General features: G+C 43.3%; 2 protein-coding genes across 8 annotated transcripts; one reads left to right on the top strand and one right to left on the bottom strand.

Annotated features, from left to right (window-relative positions):
* Positions 1 to 2,626: 2,626 nt before the first annotated feature.
* LOC110500486 (cell death activator CIDE-B) lies at positions 2,627 to 11,660 on the top strand. Of its 3 annotated transcripts, XM_021577876.2 has the most exons (6): positions 2,627 to 2,872; positions 3,007 to 3,159; positions 6,912 to 7,035; positions 7,259 to 7,417; positions 10,674 to 10,864; positions 10,989 to 11,660. In XM_021577876.2, the coding sequence occupies exons 2-6, from the start codon at positions 3,134 to 3,136 to the stop codon at positions 11,122 to 11,124; spliced, it is 636 nt and encodes a 211-aa protein (XP_021433551.2). In that variant the 5' UTR covers positions 2,627 to 2,872; positions 3,007 to 3,133; the 3' UTR covers positions 11,125 to 11,660. The 3 variants fall into 3 exon arrangements, with proteins under 3 accessions (XP_021433551.2, XP_036813797.1, XP_021433549.2); XM_021577874.2 differs by having other exon boundaries at positions 2,718 to 3,159; XM_036957902.1 differs by lacking the exon at positions 10,674 to 10,864 and having other exon boundaries at positions 2,708 to 3,159; positions 10,989 to 11,119.
* Positions 11,653 to 15,515, bottom strand: LOC110500484 (zinc fingers and homeoboxes protein 1). Of its 5 annotated transcripts, XM_036957900.1 has the most exons (4): positions 14,873 to 15,515; positions 14,450 to 14,534; positions 14,064 to 14,356; positions 11,653 to 13,876 (listed from the first exon to the last, which is right to left on the bottom strand). In XM_036957900.1, exons 2-4 carry the CDS (start codon positions 14,523 to 14,525, stop codon positions 12,572 to 12,574), a joined length of 1,674 nt encoding a protein of 557 aa, XP_036813795.1. In that variant the 5' UTR covers positions 14,526 to 14,534; positions 14,873 to 15,515; the 3' UTR covers positions 11,653 to 12,571. The 5 variants fall into 5 exon arrangements, with proteins under 5 accessions (XP_036813795.1, XP_036813794.1, XP_036813793.1 ...); XM_036957899.1 differs by having other exon boundaries at positions 14,450 to 15,515; XM_036957898.1 differs by having other exon boundaries at positions 14,064 to 14,534.
* Between the last annotated feature and the right edge of the window lie 1,974 nt (positions 15,516 to 17,489).

Raw genomic sequence — 17,489 nt, 5'->3', positions numbered from 1 at the left:
ATAAATAAACATAAATATAGGTTGTATTTACAATGGTGTTTGTTCTTTAACTGTGATTGCACATTGTGGTATTTCACCCAATAGATATGGGAGTTTATCAAAATTTGAATTTCTTTCAAATTCTTTGTGGGTCTGTAAAACCTTCTCTCTTTACATTGGGGTAGTTCTAATTAGCACTGTGCCATGACAGGGGATGGTTTGTGTGAAAATTGCTTACATTCCCCTCTTTGTAGCAGTCAGCAAATAGTGTCTCTGGATTGTCTTTGAGGAGTTTTTTGTAGTTATTCCTTGCAGGGTTATTTTTAATATCCATGGGGTACTGTATTGATCTCTGGACAGGGATAAGCCATTGGGGCTTCTAAAGCCTCTGCGTTTGGGTGGGGGTGGGGGGCTGTGAAACTCTACTGCTATTGTTGGGCTCAAGAGTGTTCACACTTCTGACTTCACACTGTTCTGTCTGTCCTAGCAGCTTGGTAGCTTAGTATGCTTATTTACTTAGCTTTATATAACACAATTACCTAGAGATGATTGTCTTTTACTTTTGGGCTTCAGAAGTTGCTTCAGACTGAATTTTGTGTTGGAACGTCATCTGAACGGAAATCTCTGACTTCCAACTTCAGTGCGTTCAAAATAACAGGGAACTCAGAGGAAATTAGCTCTGACTGGGAAAATCAATATTTATTTTGAATATTTATTTAACTACGCAAGTCATTAAGAACAAATTCATATTTCCAATGACGGCCTACACCGGCCAAACCCGGACGACGCTGGGCCAATTGTGCACCGCCCTATGGGACTCCCAATCACGGCCGGTTGTGATACAGCCTGGATTCGAACCAGGGTGTCTGTAGTGACTCCTCTAGCACTGAGACGCAGTGCCTTAGACTGCTGCGCCACTCTGCCATCCAACTCAAGTCTCGTTTTTGAGCTCAGACTTTCCAGCCTGATGATTTTTTGACGTCAATATTTGACCTATTTTTTTCAGAGTTGCCAGTTGTTTTGAACCAGACATAAGGAACGCCATTTGGGTATTTTTCCATGTTCAAAACAACTGGGAACTCAGAAAAATACGAGGTCAAATCATGACGCAAAGTCAGAGCTCTAGAAAGAGGCCCGAGTTTCCGAGTTGGATAACTAACAGTTCAAATCCATTGCCCCTGTGGGAGCTCGTTTATTTTCTGAGTTCACAGTTGTTTTGAACACACTGGGGTCGAAAACCAGAGATTTCCGAGTTCACAGTTGTTTTGAAAGCGGTAAAAGTAACATTATCACGCAATCAGTGACCCCGAAGAATCGTTTGATCAGTGGTAGGCTTGATTACCAACAACGACGAGACGGCCTACAGGGAGGAGGTGAGGGCCCTCGGAGTGTGGTGTCAGGAAAATAACCTCACACTCAACGTCAACAAAACAAAGGAGATGATTGTGGACTTCAGGAAACAGCAGAGGGAGCACCCCCCCTATCCACATCGACGGGACAGTAGTGGAGAGGGTAGTAAGTTTTAAGTTCCTCGGCGTACACATCACGGACAAACTGAATTGGTCCACCCACACAGACAGCGTGGTGAAGAAGGCGCAGCAGCGCCTCTTCAACCTCAGGAGGCTGAAGAAATGCGGCTTGTCACCAAAAGCACTCACAAAATTTTACAGATGCACAATCGAGAGCATCCTGCCGGGCTGTATCACCGCCTGGTACGGCAACTGCTCCGCCCACAACCGTAAGGCTCTCCAGAGGGTAGTGAGGTCTGCACAACGCATCACCGGGGGCAAACTACCTGCCCTCCAGGACACCTACACCACCCGATGTCACAGAAAGGCCATAAAGATCATCAAGGACAACAACCACCCGAGCCACTGCCTGTTCACCCCACTATCATCCAGAAGGCGAGGTCAGTACAGGTGCATCAAAGCAGGGACCGAGAGACTGAAAAACAGCTTCTATCTCAAGGCCATCAGACTGTTAAACAGCCACCACTAACATTGAGTGGCTGATGCCAACATACTGACTCAACTCCAGCCACTTTAATAATGCCACTTAATATAATGTTTACATACCCTACATGACTCATCTCATATGTATATACTGTACTCTATACCATCTACTGCATCTTGCCATCTTTATGTAATACATGTATCACTAGCCACTTTAAAAAATGACACTTTTATATGTTTACATACCCTACATTACTCATCTCATGTGTATATACTCAACTCGATACCTTCTACTGCATCTTGCCTATGCCGTTCTGTACCATCAATCATGCATATATTTTTATGTACATATTCTTCATCCCTTTACACTTGTGTGTATAAGGTAGTTGTTGTGAAATTGTTAGGTTAGATTACTTGTTGGTTATTACGGCATTGTCAGAACGAGAAGCACAAGCATTTCGCTACACTCGCATTAACATCTGCTAACCATGTGTATGTGAAAAATCTAATTTGATTTGATCAAGACGTTTTTCAAACCGTGTGCTACCGAAAAAGGGATCCCACTGATTTCACTATGGTTCCGGTGATTTCTTCGATTCCAAGTTGGTTTCAAATACCGATCTCTAGTTGATACCATACTTACGATGTAGGTAGGATTTTTGTTCATTGAACGGTATCTCGAAACACTGCTGCACTAAGATTTGATTGATATTATGGAGAAAAAAAACCGTTTATATGAACGCTGATTTTCATTGCTGACCAGCAGGTGTCCCTGATCTGCATTGTGTTAATCTCCGAGTAATGAACCGTTTCTCCGCTTTTCGGCACAGTTTGTTGAAGCCCCAAAGGCTTTAGAACGCCACCGTTTCACATTACTAGTGACGTATGCTCTTCATTAGTATTATCGTAACTTCACTGAAAGGGTAGAAAACTGCTGAAAGGTAAAACGTTTTACAAATATGGAATTGAATGCCATGGCACAGTATGATATATGGTCAATGTTATCATCTCTCTCACGCACCCACACAGAGAGACAACTTTGCCCTATGCGTCTGTATCTGATTCATCGTCATAGGTCACTCACGGCAAAGTCCATCCAAAAGAAATTGGTGAGTCAGACACGCAGAAATCGAGAGGCCACAGCACTGACACAACAACAGGAGGAAAAACATAAAAAGAGAGAGGAAGATAAAAAGTGGGATATGGAGACGACCTCATCACTAATAAAGTAAGTACAGTTGCTTCCTCCTAATTTACCCCATTTTGGGTTGCAACAGCTCATTCTCAGAGTATTTACGATAGAAAATATCTCTTTGGATTTTCACTTGTTCAATCAATTGTTATATTGAGATTCTGATTTGGTAAGCACGCTATTGTATAATACTATATCACTCACCGTTGGCTACTTGTTTAGGTGTGGGTTGTTGAAGGACCAGGGTAGGGATCATCAACTATAATGAACAAAAATATTTTTTATTTAACCAGTTAAACTAGTTGAGAACAAGTAATCATTTACAACTGCAACCTGGCCAAGATAAAGCAAATCAGTGCGACACAGAGTTACACGTGGAATAAACAAGCGTAGTCAATAACACAATAGAAAAAAGAAAGTCTATATACAGTGTGTGCAAATGACGTGCCGCAGTGTTTCGAGATACCGTTCCGTTTTACGTTCCATGAACAAAAATATTAACACAACATGCAAAAATGTCAAAGATTTTACGGAGTTAAAGTTCATATGAGGAAATCAGTCAATTGAAAAATGTCAGGCCCTAATCTATGGATTTCACATGACTGGGAATACAGATTAATCTGTTGGTCAAAGATACCTTACAAAAAATGGGCCTTACAATGCGCCTCAGGATCTCGTCACGTCATTTCTGTGTATTCAAATTGTTGCTTATATGCCTGCCCATGCCACAACCCCACCTCTATCATGGGGCACTGTTCACAACGTTGACATCAGCAAACCGTTCACCCACATGTCTCCATACATGTAGTCTGTTGTTGTGAGACCAGTTGATAGTAATGTCAAATTCTCTAAAACAACATTGAAGGTGGCTTATGGTAGAGAACTGAACATTAAATTCTCTGGCAACAGCTTTGGTGGACATTCCTACAGTCAGCATGCCAATTGCACGCTCCCTCAACTTGAGACATCTGTAGCATTGTGTTGTGACAAAACTGCACACATTTTAGAGTGGCCTTGCACCTGTGTAATGATCATGCTGTTTAATCAGCTTCTTGATATGCCACACCTGTCAGGTGGATGGCTTGGCAAAGGAGGAATGCTCACTAACAGGGATGTAAACAAATTTGTGCACAAAATTAGAGAGAAATAAGATTTTTGTGCATATGGAACATCTCTGGAATATTTTATTTAAGCTCATGCAACATGGGACCAACGGTTTACATGTTGCGTTTATATTTGTGTTCAGTGCAGATTCAGCCGTGGGCCAATTTGTTCTGGTGCAGGTGGTTGGGGGGCCAGGACATAATACAAAATGTAGACTGCAAATTGAACCCAAAGAGCCAAAAAGTTATATATTTGACTATAACATAATCATTTCAAACCTTGATTACATTTGGGAACATTGTCCTGCGTAGGATGCCGGCTTTCGGATGGGTTGTTAAAATGGGTGTGCCCTGACTGTCTGTGGTCATTCAAAATCCCATAGCTCTTGTAAGAGTAGGGTTTGTTCACCCCGTTTTAATGGTTAATTTCCCAACTTGGCCAAATTCCATCATGGCCACCTAATCATCCCCCTCATTCCTAATGGGCATATATCACTCTCCACGTGATAGCTGATGTGTGGTGAGAGTTCTGGTACAAAAATAGTCGCCGTGCATCACTGAGGTTGGTGCTGCACATTGATGGAGGAGGAGGTGAGTTTCCCCCTACTATGTAAATACTTTTTAGTACCTCAGTTGATAGAAAAGTGCTATATAAATCCAATTAATTATTGTTATTTGTATGCAATCACATACAGTATGTCTCTCTCTTACGCAATACTTGGGAACAGATTTCCCAATTTGAAATCACTTGGAGCTGATTTCCTTGTGTTTTAACAGTTTTTATGGCCAACAACGAAAAAAATAAATAATTAAATATATATTTTTTTATTTTTCAGGCCACCAGTTGGGGAACCCTGGCCTAGGGAGTTGGCAAAAAGGCACAGTGACAACAAACCACTGGAACATTTATATAATTGGGGCCTTCTAATTGGAGTTGGACTTATTTCCACACTTTGTCTCACAGACACTGTATTGTCTCTACTACCACATTCATAGACGCTAACTGCTGTAGCGCCTATTGACGATAGTGTGTTCTGACCGGGTTTAGCTAAATGCCCCAACGCTTGCTGTAAACATTATCACACATCACTTGTGGTACTGTTTTGGAGACATAAGGAAGTATCTATCATGTCAGCGAGAAGTGTTTTTAAAAAACCAAAAGTTTAAATTACTACACACCTTTTTTATAGGGTTAGTGCTCACAGCCATATCTCCATGTTACAGCGCTTGTGTAGTAGAAGTGTATTTTTTTTCTTCGGATGGAGGCACCCATAGCTGTATGGATCTGTGCAAAACTGCTACAGTTACTGCATATTTTATTTATTTGAAGGGTTCTTTCTCGCTGATGAAAAAATGCAATAATCGCGATTAGCTCAAACTCTAGGAGGCATTCTGCCTTCTCCTTACAGGTTTAAGCGATTAGCTTCGCCCACGACTGGCTCGTGTGAACAATCCAGACGCTGTGTTTTAAAGTTTAGAAAATTCAATAATCATCGCTTGCGATACATACGGGTTTCGAAACAGTCGACGAGCCAGTCGTGGGCGAAGCTAATCGCTTAAACCTGTAAAGAGAAGGCAGAATGCCTCCTAGAGTTTGAGAGCTACACTACATGACCAAAAGTATGTGGACACCTGCTTGTGGAGCATCTCATTCTGAAATCATGGGCATTAATATGGAGTTGGTCCCCCCTTTGCTGCTATAAGAGCCTCCACTCTTCTGGGAAGGCTTTCCACTAGATGTTGGAAAATTGCTACGGGGACTTCCTTCCATTCAGCTACGAGCATTAGTGAGGTCGGGCCCTGATGTTGGGCGATTAGGCCTGGCTTGTAGTCGGCGTTCCAATTCATCCCAAAGGTGTTCGTTGGAGTTGAGATCAGGGCTTTGTGCACTTCCACACCGATCTCGACAAACCATTTTTGTATGGACCTGCTTTGTGCCGGGGCATTGTCATGCTGAAACAGGAAAGGGCCTTCCCCAAACTGTTGCCACAAAATTGGAAGCACAGAATCTTCTAGAATTCCATTGTATGCTGTAGTGTTAAGATTTCCCTTCATTAGAACTAAGGGGCTTAGCCCGAACCATGAAAAACAGCCCAAGACCATTATTCCTCCTCCACCAAACTTTACAGTTGGCACTATGCATTGAGGCAGGTAGCGTCCTCCATGCATCCTCCGAACCCAGATTTGTCCGTCGGACTGCCAGATGGCGACGTGGTTCATCACTGGAAGAGAATGCGTTTCCACTGCTCCAAAGTACAATGGTGTCGAGCTTTACACCACTCCAGCCAACGCTTGGCATTGTGATCTTAGGCTTGTGTGTGGCTGCTCGGCCATTCTATTACTCTTACTATCTCTCAGTGAAATATTTGTAGACCAAATCAATCTTCCATAGAGCAGTACAAATGTATACACTTGTATCTATGGACTAGGTAGAAGTTGTCCCTAACCACTGATACAGAGTCAGGTTGTACATTCCCTTCATGGTTCAGGTTAGGATTGGTGTGTGTGGTAATCTGATACAAGAATAGGGCAACTTCAAGCCTTCCCCGAGATCTGGTTGCGTGACAATGACCGTAGGTGTTGATAAAACCGCCTAAACAGATCTGGGACCAGGCAAGGCAAATTCTACATTAAGCTGGCTGTGTCTGGCCTTGTGAACATCTTCTTACTCCCCTTCCTCCACAGGTCTGTGACCAGGCGGGTGTGGTCGTCGGCCCCTGCCCATCAGAGACCATTCAGGGTGTGTTCACATGACAGGGGCACCAGGAAGGGCATCACAGCAGGAACCCTGGAGGAGCTGAGAGAGAGGGTGAGAGAGATGGACACGATGAATAAATAAATAAAAAAAGGGTTTCCTGTTGTTATAAGGCCATGAGTGACCATGTGACCTGAACAGGAAAAGCTCTGTACTGTAGTTGTATAAGGACAGGTCTGGGATCTGAAGCACTTGCCAGAGAAGAATGTATTTGTGCCTTCAAAATACACTGTGACTGTATGTCCTCTGACTATATCTACCTTTGTTGCTACCCCAGGTGTGCCAGGCCAAGATGCTGTGTTTGTCCAGTCTGGCTGTGGTGCTGGTGTGTGAGGAGGATGGGACAGTGGTGGACTCTGAAGACTTACTGATGTCTTTGCCAGACAACACAGTCCTCATGGCCCTGGAACCTGGACAGACATGGAAAACTCCTCCGGTAGGGGTGTCCTGATCTACACTACCGGTCAAAAGTTTTAGAACAACTACTCATTCAAGGGTTTTTCTTTATTTGTACTATTTTCTACATTGTAGAATAACAGTGAAGACATCAAAACTATGAAATAACACATGGAATCATGTAGTAACCAAAAAACGTGTTAAACAAATCAAAATATATTTTATGTTTGAGATTCTTCAAACAGCTACCCTTTTCCTTGATGACAGCGTTGCACACTCTTGGCATTCTCTCAACCAGCTTCACCTGGAATGCTTTTTCAACAGTCTTGAAGGAATTCCCACATATGCTGAGCACTTGTTGGCTGCTTTTCCTATACTATGCGGTCCGACTCATCCCAAACCATCTCAATTCAGTTCATCTCAATTCATCTCAGTTCATCTCAGTTCATCATTCATCTCAGTTCATCTCAATTCAGTTCAATTCAGCTCAATTCAGAGGTCGAGGGATTGTGGAGGTCACGTCATCCGATGCAGCACTCCATCACTCTCCTTCTAGGTCAAATAGTCCTTACACAGCCTAGAGGTGTGTTTTGGGTCATTGTCCTGTTGAAAAACAAATGATAGTCCCACTAAGCCCAAACCAGATGGGATGGCGTATCGCTGCATAATGCTGTGGCAGCCATGCTGGTTAAGTGTGCCTTGAATTATAAATAAATCACAGACAATGTCACCAGCAAAGCACCCACACACCATCACACCTCCTCCTCCATACTTCACGGTGGGAAATACACATGCGGAGATCATCCGTTCACCCACACCGTGTCCCACAAAGACATGGCGGTTGGAACAAAAAATCTCAAATTTGGACTCCAAACTAAAGGACCATTTTCCACCGGTCTAATGTCCATTGCCCATGTTTCTTGGCCCAAGTAAGTCTCTTCTTATTATTGGTGTCCTTTAGTAGTGGTTTCTATGCAGCAATTAGATCATGAAGGCCTGATTCACACAGTCTCCTTTGAACAGTTGATGTTGAGATGTATCTGTTACTTGAACTCTGAAGCATTTATTTGGGTTGCAATATCTGAGGCTGGTAACTCAAATGAATTTATCCTCTGCAGCAGAGGTAACTCTGGGTCTTCCATTCCTGTGGCGGTCCTCATGAGATCTAGTTTCATTATAGCGCTTGATTGTTTTTGTGACTGCACTTGAAGAAACTTTAAAAGTTCTTGACATATTCCCTATTGACTGACCTTCATGTCTTAAAGTAATGATGGACTGTCGTTCCCCTTTGCTTATTTGAGCTGTTCTTGCCATAATATGGACTTGGACTTTTACCAAATAGGACTATCTTCTGTATACCCCCCCTACCATGTCACAACACAACTGATTGGCTCCAATGCATTAAGAAGGAAATAAATTCCACAAATTAACTTTTAACAAGGCACACCTGTTAATTTAAATGCATTCCAGGCGAGTACCTCATGAAGCTGGTTGAGAGAATTCCAAAAGTGTGCAAAGCTGTCAAGGCAAAGTGTGGCTATTTGAAGAATCTCAAATATAAAATATATTTGGATTTGTTTAACTTTTTTTGGTTACTACATGATTCCATATGTGTTATTTCGTAGTTTTGATGTCTTCACTACTACTTTACAAAGTAGAACATCGTAAAAATGAAGGAAAACCCTTGAATGAGTAGGTGTCCTAAAACTTTTGACTGGTAGTATAGGCATCTCAACTTGAATGTGTTTTGTTAGCACAATATGTCCCATGTGTGCACACCCTTGTCAGATGATTAAAGAAAAGTAGGGTTCTGAGTTTTTCTCTCCCACATGACCCGATCAGGAAAATCTTAAAGGCCCAGAGTTTTTCCTGGTTAATAATGTATAATATATGCCATTTAGCAGATACTTTTATCCAAAGCGACTTAGTCATGCGTGCATACATTTTACCTATGGGTGGCCCCAGCGTGAAACAAACAGTAGCAGTGCATGGGTAAAATCACTGGGGAAGCCAAGCCAGAAAAAAGCCATATTACAACCCACGTGTTGTGATAATTGCGTTGTTTGTTCTATAACCTGCTAGTTCATATGCCTCGCGACCGTGATATATAGGCCTAAGGCCTAGACAATACGAATACACAGTGGCAGAATAAATTAAACCACACCTTTTTGTTTCATCACAAAACCGGAGAGCAACCTCTGTCTGGTGAAGTCCACAAAGCATATTACATGTAACAAACAGTTAGGTGACCTACTGTTTGACCTTGCATGGTCAAGCAAGTTCATGTTTCCAAAATGTTCAGACTACTAAATATCTATTGATTTAGAACCGTGGAGAGTTACCACCATTTCAATTTCAACATCATCGAATCATGCTTAGTCTAATACAGTGACAACTGTATTTAGTCCAATCAGCGTAACCGAAATATGTGGCTATCCATGGGTCTGATTTCTGTGTGTATGTATCTGTGTGTGCGTTCGTGCAAGTAGAAAAAACATGGTCTATGTCATACAGTACACGCTTGTATTTTTTGTTTTCCTAAGCTACCTGGCTAAAATGCTTGCTGGCTAACCTAACTTCCTTTCATGGGCAATGTTAGCTATTTAACGTTAGACTTCTACATCTAGCTACATATTGAACTTACATCCTCTCAGGCCAGGGGCCCATTGTATACATTTATGGTTGGATCAGAATCGCCATTATAATCATTGGCCAGTACGGAGAATTTAGTAAAACCACAAGTCCAAATCCCTGTCTTCATCCATGGCTAATTTAAGGAAAGGGACAATTTTAGCTAGTTAGCCACTGGAGGACAACAACACAACGAGATGCAACAATTAAAGTTGTTTTTGTCAGTGACTTATTGCGCTCGATGTGATTGGAGTGAAGCCAAATCCAAACTGGCTTCCCAAAACATTTTTTTTTTTGTGTGCCAGGACCATTCACAGTTGAGTTCACTCGGTTTAGCTCAACGCTGATTGACTATTATTTTATTTTTTTTAAATATCAAGGGAGGCCAAACGCTAGCTGGCATCCCTTGCATTCAATGCTACGGGCGGCAACAATTTTATGCTCTTTTTGACCTGACAGCATCAGATAGATGGCCTACACATATAGAGACAGAGGGGCGCTGTGAGCTCTAAACCAACAATGCTACCGTCTCTTCTGAAGTAGGGTGCTGATCTTGGGTCAGCTTTGCATTTCCCCCACTAACCTGATCCTAGATCTGTACTTAGGGGAAACTTCACCCTGGAGCTTCTCTCCCTCTCACACCATATCCTATGCTAAACCTACAGGGTACAACGCTCTCTAAAGCCCAAGACCCCAACCAGCCGCGGACAGGAAAAGATATAGCCCGCGTGACCTTTGACCTGTACCGGCAGAACCCCAAGGATGTGTTTGGCTCCCTGAATGTGAAGGGTACCTTCTCAGGCCGGTACTCCATCAGCGCCGACTTCAAATATCTGGGGCCCAAGAAAGTCCTCAGGTGAGTAGAGTAGAGTAGAGTAGAGTAGAGTGGAACGGGATGGGAGGAAGTCTTGTCCCTGGTGTAATGTGTCTGTAACAATGGTAATTTTTATAATACTCTCTCTTTCCCCCTTCTCTCTCAGAGAGGCCCTCCGCGTGGCCTCCACTCTCCTCCAGGCAGCAGGTCACATGTTGATCACCTCAGCTAATCTGATCAAGCGGCTCATCGAGGGAGCAGAGTTCTGGCAGCCCCAGAGGGCGGAGGTTGCAGAGTACTGAAACTGAGACAGTTGAGGCTGTAATTAAGGCTTTTGAGGCTATAATTGAGTATGTACAGGTCCAATCTTAACATGAGCTCAAGTTAGGACATGGCCCTATAAAGTATTGCTCTAGGATCAATGAAGAAGAGAAGAGATCCGATGTTTATTAAAGCTGAACACAACAACCGCACTTGTAGTAATACCAATTGCTGCAGCGCAACGTTCCTATTTGTCTGTTGAATTTTAAATACTGTACCATGTGTATGATAGTGTGATGCAAGGTTGTGATGAAGCTATGTGTAGAAAGACAATTACTCAAATGGGTGTGTTGTAAAATAGGATGTATCTATTTCTATAATTCTTGGGAATTTCCCATGAAAGTAAGGAATTGAATTTAAAAAAAAGAGTAGGCATACATTTTTTTACTTTCTTTGTAGATTCTAATCACTCTCATCTTGTGTTCAATAAATGCTTTCAGTTGTTGCATTCAGACGGTCACCTGTCAACAAGGTAGAGGTTCATGATCCAAAATATAAAAGATACCCAATTGCAGAACAAGGAGAACAGTTATTTTTATTCACAAAAGGGAAGCAACCTGTTCACCACACAAAGAACCAGATACGACTCAACATACCAGCTCTGAGATTTTGATACTGCAGGCTACAGCGGAGTTAGTGAAATCAAAATAAATGATCTACTTTCTTACTACCAATAAGGCCACACCTTATGCTATGTCCCAATAATCTCTCTTCTCATAAAGTGTGCACTTGTTCACTTCCCTTAATGGACTCCCCCCTAGCCCATGTCTACATCAATCCAATGATTTTAACTTTATGGGGAGAAATGAATGCGCAAGTGCACACTTCAGGAGGAAGGAGAGATTATTGGGACGCACTCAAGGACATAGGTTGTCGCAGGTCTGGTAGTTTCCCTAATTCTTTACACTCTGAACATATCAAACAAGGAACATCAATGCAATGTCATAGAAACTTCCCAGCATAAAATTGTGATGGAGCTTGAAACATGAATTGCCATTTGAATGAATAACTGAACAGGAAGTGCCAGTTTCAATAGTGCTACAACTAAAGTAGACTAGAACATCATAAACATAACAACTTGTAACATAAAAACAGAATGCTGCCTCATTTGTGACAATTCCTAATATGTAGCCCTTTTCAGCACCCTCCAGGCCTCTCCAGCATTACAGCAGGGGTGTGACTCAAACTCAGCTTCCTTTTCCATCACTGCAGACAGGTGAGTTTCAGATTTCAAGTTTCAACAAATAAAATTTCACCTGTTAGGCCATGCTGGATCAGTGCTCCTAGAGGAGAGAGCACAAAGGAGAAGAAGCCCTTTTATACTGTTGAGTACCCCAAGTCTGTCCCAGCGGTCACTCCAGCTTCACGCCATTCATAGGTCTCAAAGTCCCAGCTCCATCCTCCTCCCTGCCAGCCTCCCCATTAGCACTATGAGTCACGGTACGCAAAAGACCCGGAGGAGGACCCTGATGGACCGGTTTCCTCAGTCATCAACCAGTCCCTCTGCTGTTGCATCTGCTTCCCCCTAATCTGCGCCAGGACCTTCTGGTGCTCTTCCCCACTCATCCAGCGTTCCATGCCCTTCTTAACGTAGTAGCGGGTGTCTCCGAACCACTGGGTGAGAGCCTTCCGCGAGAGGCCTGTCTGCTGCTGCAGCTGCGTGTAGTCCCCTTTGGTGGGCCACTGGCAGGTGAGGAAGAAGTGTCTCAGGAGCTCCAGCTGGGCTATTGTCTTGTTCTTCGGCCACGGGCCCATTTTGAGAACTTGTTCTTCTCCGTCGTCATCGATGAATTTGGTGATCCCCACCGCTTTCCGCTCCTCCTTCAGTTCCTTCTTGACGTTCTTTGTCCATCTCTTAGCTCCAGCTCTGGCCGTTTTCTCTTTGTCTGCTGCTCCCGTCTTCTTCTTCTGTACGTCCGCTGGTTCTTTCTCTTTTTCCTTCACCTTCAAGTTTGACCTAATCTGGTGGGTGTTGTTAGCTGGGTTGCCATGGTCAGGGTTACCATTGCGGCTCCTGCTTAGGAAGTCGACATCATCTACTTGACAGACCCTTTTCTTCGCTGGTGATGGTCTGACCCTGCTGTCAGTTGGCGGTGGTGGTTGTGTCAGACGCTGAATAAGCTGTGTCTGTGACGACAGGAGGTCGTTGGGCTGTGACTGGCCGTTCTCTTCAGACCCTGGGTCGGCCTTGACGCGGTGGTGGAGCAAGAAACGCCGGTTGCAGAACCACTTGCGGATGTACTTCATGTGGAGCCTGGTGAGGGCCTGCAGACGCTGGAGCTCCTCCTTCGGAGGATTTGTGTTACGGCTGAAGCTCCGCCACAGCTCTGAGTGAAAATCCTGACAGTGGCTCTGGGGTTTGTCGGGGGCTTCGAGGGTTTGCCCTGTGGTTGTGGGGGGCGCCACTAAGCACAGAGGGAGTGGAGGAGAAGGGTGTTGCAGATTGGAGTTATTGGGTGCAACAACAAGGTGGTGTTTACGGCTTTTTCGAGGAACGGGTGAGGAGGACTCGAAGGACAGGCTGCTAAGCTGATTGGAGGTGGAGACAGGTGAATGTTCGATCCTGTTTCTCCCATCATCCTCCTTACTGAGGGGAGGCAATACCTTCTCCTCTTTCTCTTTTTTGTCCTTCGCCTGGTTTGGTCCGCACATCTTGCACCGTGCCATACAGATCTCTTCTGCATCCCAGCTGATCCCATAGCGGAGCCGCTGGACCATGAACCACACTCTGACCTAAGATAAGGACAGGATAAGATTGGTTGTTTTCACAAGAAATGTGCTGCTGACTCCTAATGACTAAAGGAAAGAAGCTGAGCAAGGACCATGTGTTGGTAGTTTGCCCATGCTATGTCGAAGTCAACTAGAAGTGGACAACCATGTATCAGGGCAAGAGGACTGGGGACTGTACAGGGGACTATACCTGGTCCAGATGCAGAGAGCAGCTCTGGGCGAGCGATGCCGTCTCCCCCAGGGTCGGGTATGGGAACACGTTGAAGGCCTCTATGAGATAAGTCACGCCGTCCAGTTCCTGGGTCTGGTCTGAGCACGCCCACAGGAGCTTCAGGTGCTCGGAGACCAGAGGCAGACACACCACGTGGTTCTGGTTGAGGCCGAAGGGAGCCGGAGCCAGATTGTAGGGGGATGCTGTGCCTGCCCTCCCCTGACTTTTGGGGGACATGATCCCTGTGCCCCCCTTGCTGCTGTCAGCGGGGCCTACAGGAGGGAAGGGAGTTTGGTTAGGGATGGAGGCTGGGTACCGTGGTTGTGGTATAGGGGTAGCTGATGTTAGGGCTGGAGCTAACTCACTCTTCTCTGTGAGCTTAGCAGCAGCAGCTGGATCTGGATGCTTGTCCAGCTCTGCTGTCCGCTTTGTTCTGGTCATCACAGCACTCTTATGGTAATGAATATATCATTTAAAAACTCCTACCTTTTTTGTATATTATTTTCATAATTTAAACAACAAAGTTGGCTAGCTAGTTTACTACTATAGTTAGAACTGCTTTGGACAAATTAGCTAGCTACAATTCCATCCAAGTGTTTTTGTCATTATCATGTATTCCGTGCATGTGTGCGTGTCATGCGTCAGCGCGCTACTGTTAACCAACAATGCTAGCTTGCTAGCTAACTATTTGCTAGCTACTATAGCTAACTGGGATTCATAGTTAGCTAACTAGCGCTACACATGACTGTTATCATCCCAACAACAAATATGTATCTAACAGTACTTACCAATAGATACCATTAAACGAACTCGCAGTATGGCTAGCTAACGTTAGTTTGCTGTGCTTCACTGTTGTTTCTCATAACATGGGCACCGTATCCATGACCACATAGCTAGCTAACTTTAAGCGTCAACCCTAGCTACATGCCACCGATTATTATTTTTGATCAAAGGATGGATGGATTCAGGTTTTACATGTAAACTCGCACTTTGTCTCCCCCTGTTGGCTATGTTGTACATCTAACATGAGTTCCATTCATTTATGCCCTGGATCTCTTTCCCTCGGTTTCCACTAGATAAAAAAAAAGTACCCAATCTTCATACGAGTAAAAGTAAAGATACTGTACCTTAATAGAATATGAATCACGTAAAAACGAAAGTCACACAGTAAAATACTAGTTGAGTAAAAGTTCAAAAGTATTTGGTTTTAAATGTCATTGCTGAAATATAACGTTACTTCAGTATCAAAAGTAAAAGTATAAATCATCCAACATTTCTTATATTAGGCAAACCAGACGTCACGATGTATTTGTTATTTCAATTTATGGCTAGCCAGTGGCACACTCCAACACCCAGACATAATTTACAAACGAAGCACTTGTGTTTAGTGAGTCCGCCAGATCAGAGGCAGTATGGATGACCAGGGATGTTCTCTTGACAAGTGCTCGAATTTGAGCATTTTCCTGTCCTGCTAAGCATATGAAATGTAACGAGTACTTTTGGATGTCAGTTAACATTTATGGAGTAGAAAGTACATTATTTTCTTTAGGAATGTTGTGGAATAAAAGTAAAAGTTGTCAAAAATATAAATAGTAAAGTACAGAGACTTAAAAAAACGACTTAAACAATAACCCTTACCTAACTCTTACTTTAACCATTTAAAATGTCAACTTCAATGGTGTAGCTACTTCTCAAGAATTCAGGATGGCACTAACCAATTCCACAGCCACAAAGTCTAAATTTGGTACAAAAAGGTATAAAATATGTGTGTTATACATAAGGTTAGCAGTGTGGTTAGGATTATGTTTTAAATACAATTTTAAGAAGATAAATTATAGAAATGGACAGGGTTTAGACAATATTGGCCATATTTAAGTGGATCAAAACGACTGCAGGCGACTGCTCTACAAAGCACCTTTCATCAAAACGACTCATTATTTGAAGATCGGTCAGTCACAATTTACCCATGTTGCATTGTGGGTTTGAGCCTCTCGAACATGGCCTATGACTGTTGCTGTGTTAATGATACATTGGAGCTGAAGATTCGAATCACGTTCTTTACCACTACTTTACGCACATTTTGGTGGTCATCCAACCTCGAGTTCGTTCGCATTTCCCACTGTCCACCGTGAATGATAATTCTTCAAGTTTTCACTTAGGGCCCTCAAAAGGCTAGGGCCGGCTTTGACTGCATGTGCTGGTATGGATGTGGGTACTCAGACCCGCAAGCCACTGAGGGCCCTCATGAAGACTACAGATTTTTTGTGGCCCCCACCCCTTTCCAAGTTGGCATCCCTGATTTAGCTCTTCTTGAGATGCTGTTGAGTTTTGGCCACATGAGAGAAGCATGTGACCATGTGCACAATCATCCTAAAACCTCCTAAGAAATTTGGTGGTGTTTTATGTCTTCCAGTAATGTTATACTATGCTATTACTACAGTATATTTGGGTATGTTATGTAGAATACTATCATTATGTGATCTTGCAGCCATCCCTAAATCAGGGATGCCAACTTGGTAGGGGGACACAAAAAATCTGTAGTCTTCATGAGGGCCCTCAGTGGCTTGCGGGTCTGAGTACCCACATCCATACCAGCACATGCAGTCAAAGCCGTCCCTAGCCTTTTAGGCTTTGACCTAACTTTATTAAAACAAGCACCAGTCGCCAGAGTAACATGTTCTCAGGAGGTGACCCAGCCATTGCCAGACAGTATGGAGAGCAGCAGTGGGGATGCCCATGTGGAGAGGTCTATCACTTTCAACAGCAGTCTTACCACCACTGAAATCTAATGAGTGAGTCTCACCAGGGTCCCATGTGCAAGTGTGAGAGGGTTATCGGTATGCCGTATATAGAGGAATTCTGTGAGCATGTCTAGGAAATATCTTAAATGTATTGAATTCAGTTTGGATCCCGACTATTTTGCTGCCATGCTATGTTGTCGTCATAGGTCTCTCTTTATGTGGTGTTCCTGGTGTCTCTCATTGCATTGTGTGTTTTGTCCTATATTTTTATTTAATTTTTAATCCCAGCCCCCGTCCCGACAGGAGACTTTTTGCCTTGTGGTAGGCCATCATTGTAAATAAGAATTTGTTCTTAACTGACTTTCCTAGATAAATAAAGGTGAAACCAAATACAAATATTGTGTCTTACACTGGCTAGATTTCGGTTAACTTGCAAGGCAGGACTTTGTCTCCCCCTGCTGGTTAAATTACCCACCTATCACAATGTTGTCCCATTGAACTTCCATCTTTTCATGTCCCTTAATCACGTTTCATTGACCTCGTCATTGTACAATAAATAACGTAAATATTCAGTTGATTGAATGTAAATGCTGATGTTTCTGTCCAGATATTTTGAAATGGTTAATTTACAAACATGTCTGGGGAATACATTGCCATTTTCTTG

Source organism: Oncorhynchus mykiss, chromosome 21 (assembly GCF_013265735.2).
Source record: "Oncorhynchus mykiss isolate Arlee chromosome 21, USDA_OmykA_1.1, whole genome shotgun sequence".
In the NCBI taxonomy this organism is placed as follows: domain Eukaryota; kingdom Metazoa; phylum Chordata; class Actinopteri; order Salmoniformes; family Salmonidae; genus Oncorhynchus; species Oncorhynchus mykiss.
This window is presented reverse-complemented; position numbering and strand designations above follow the sequence as displayed.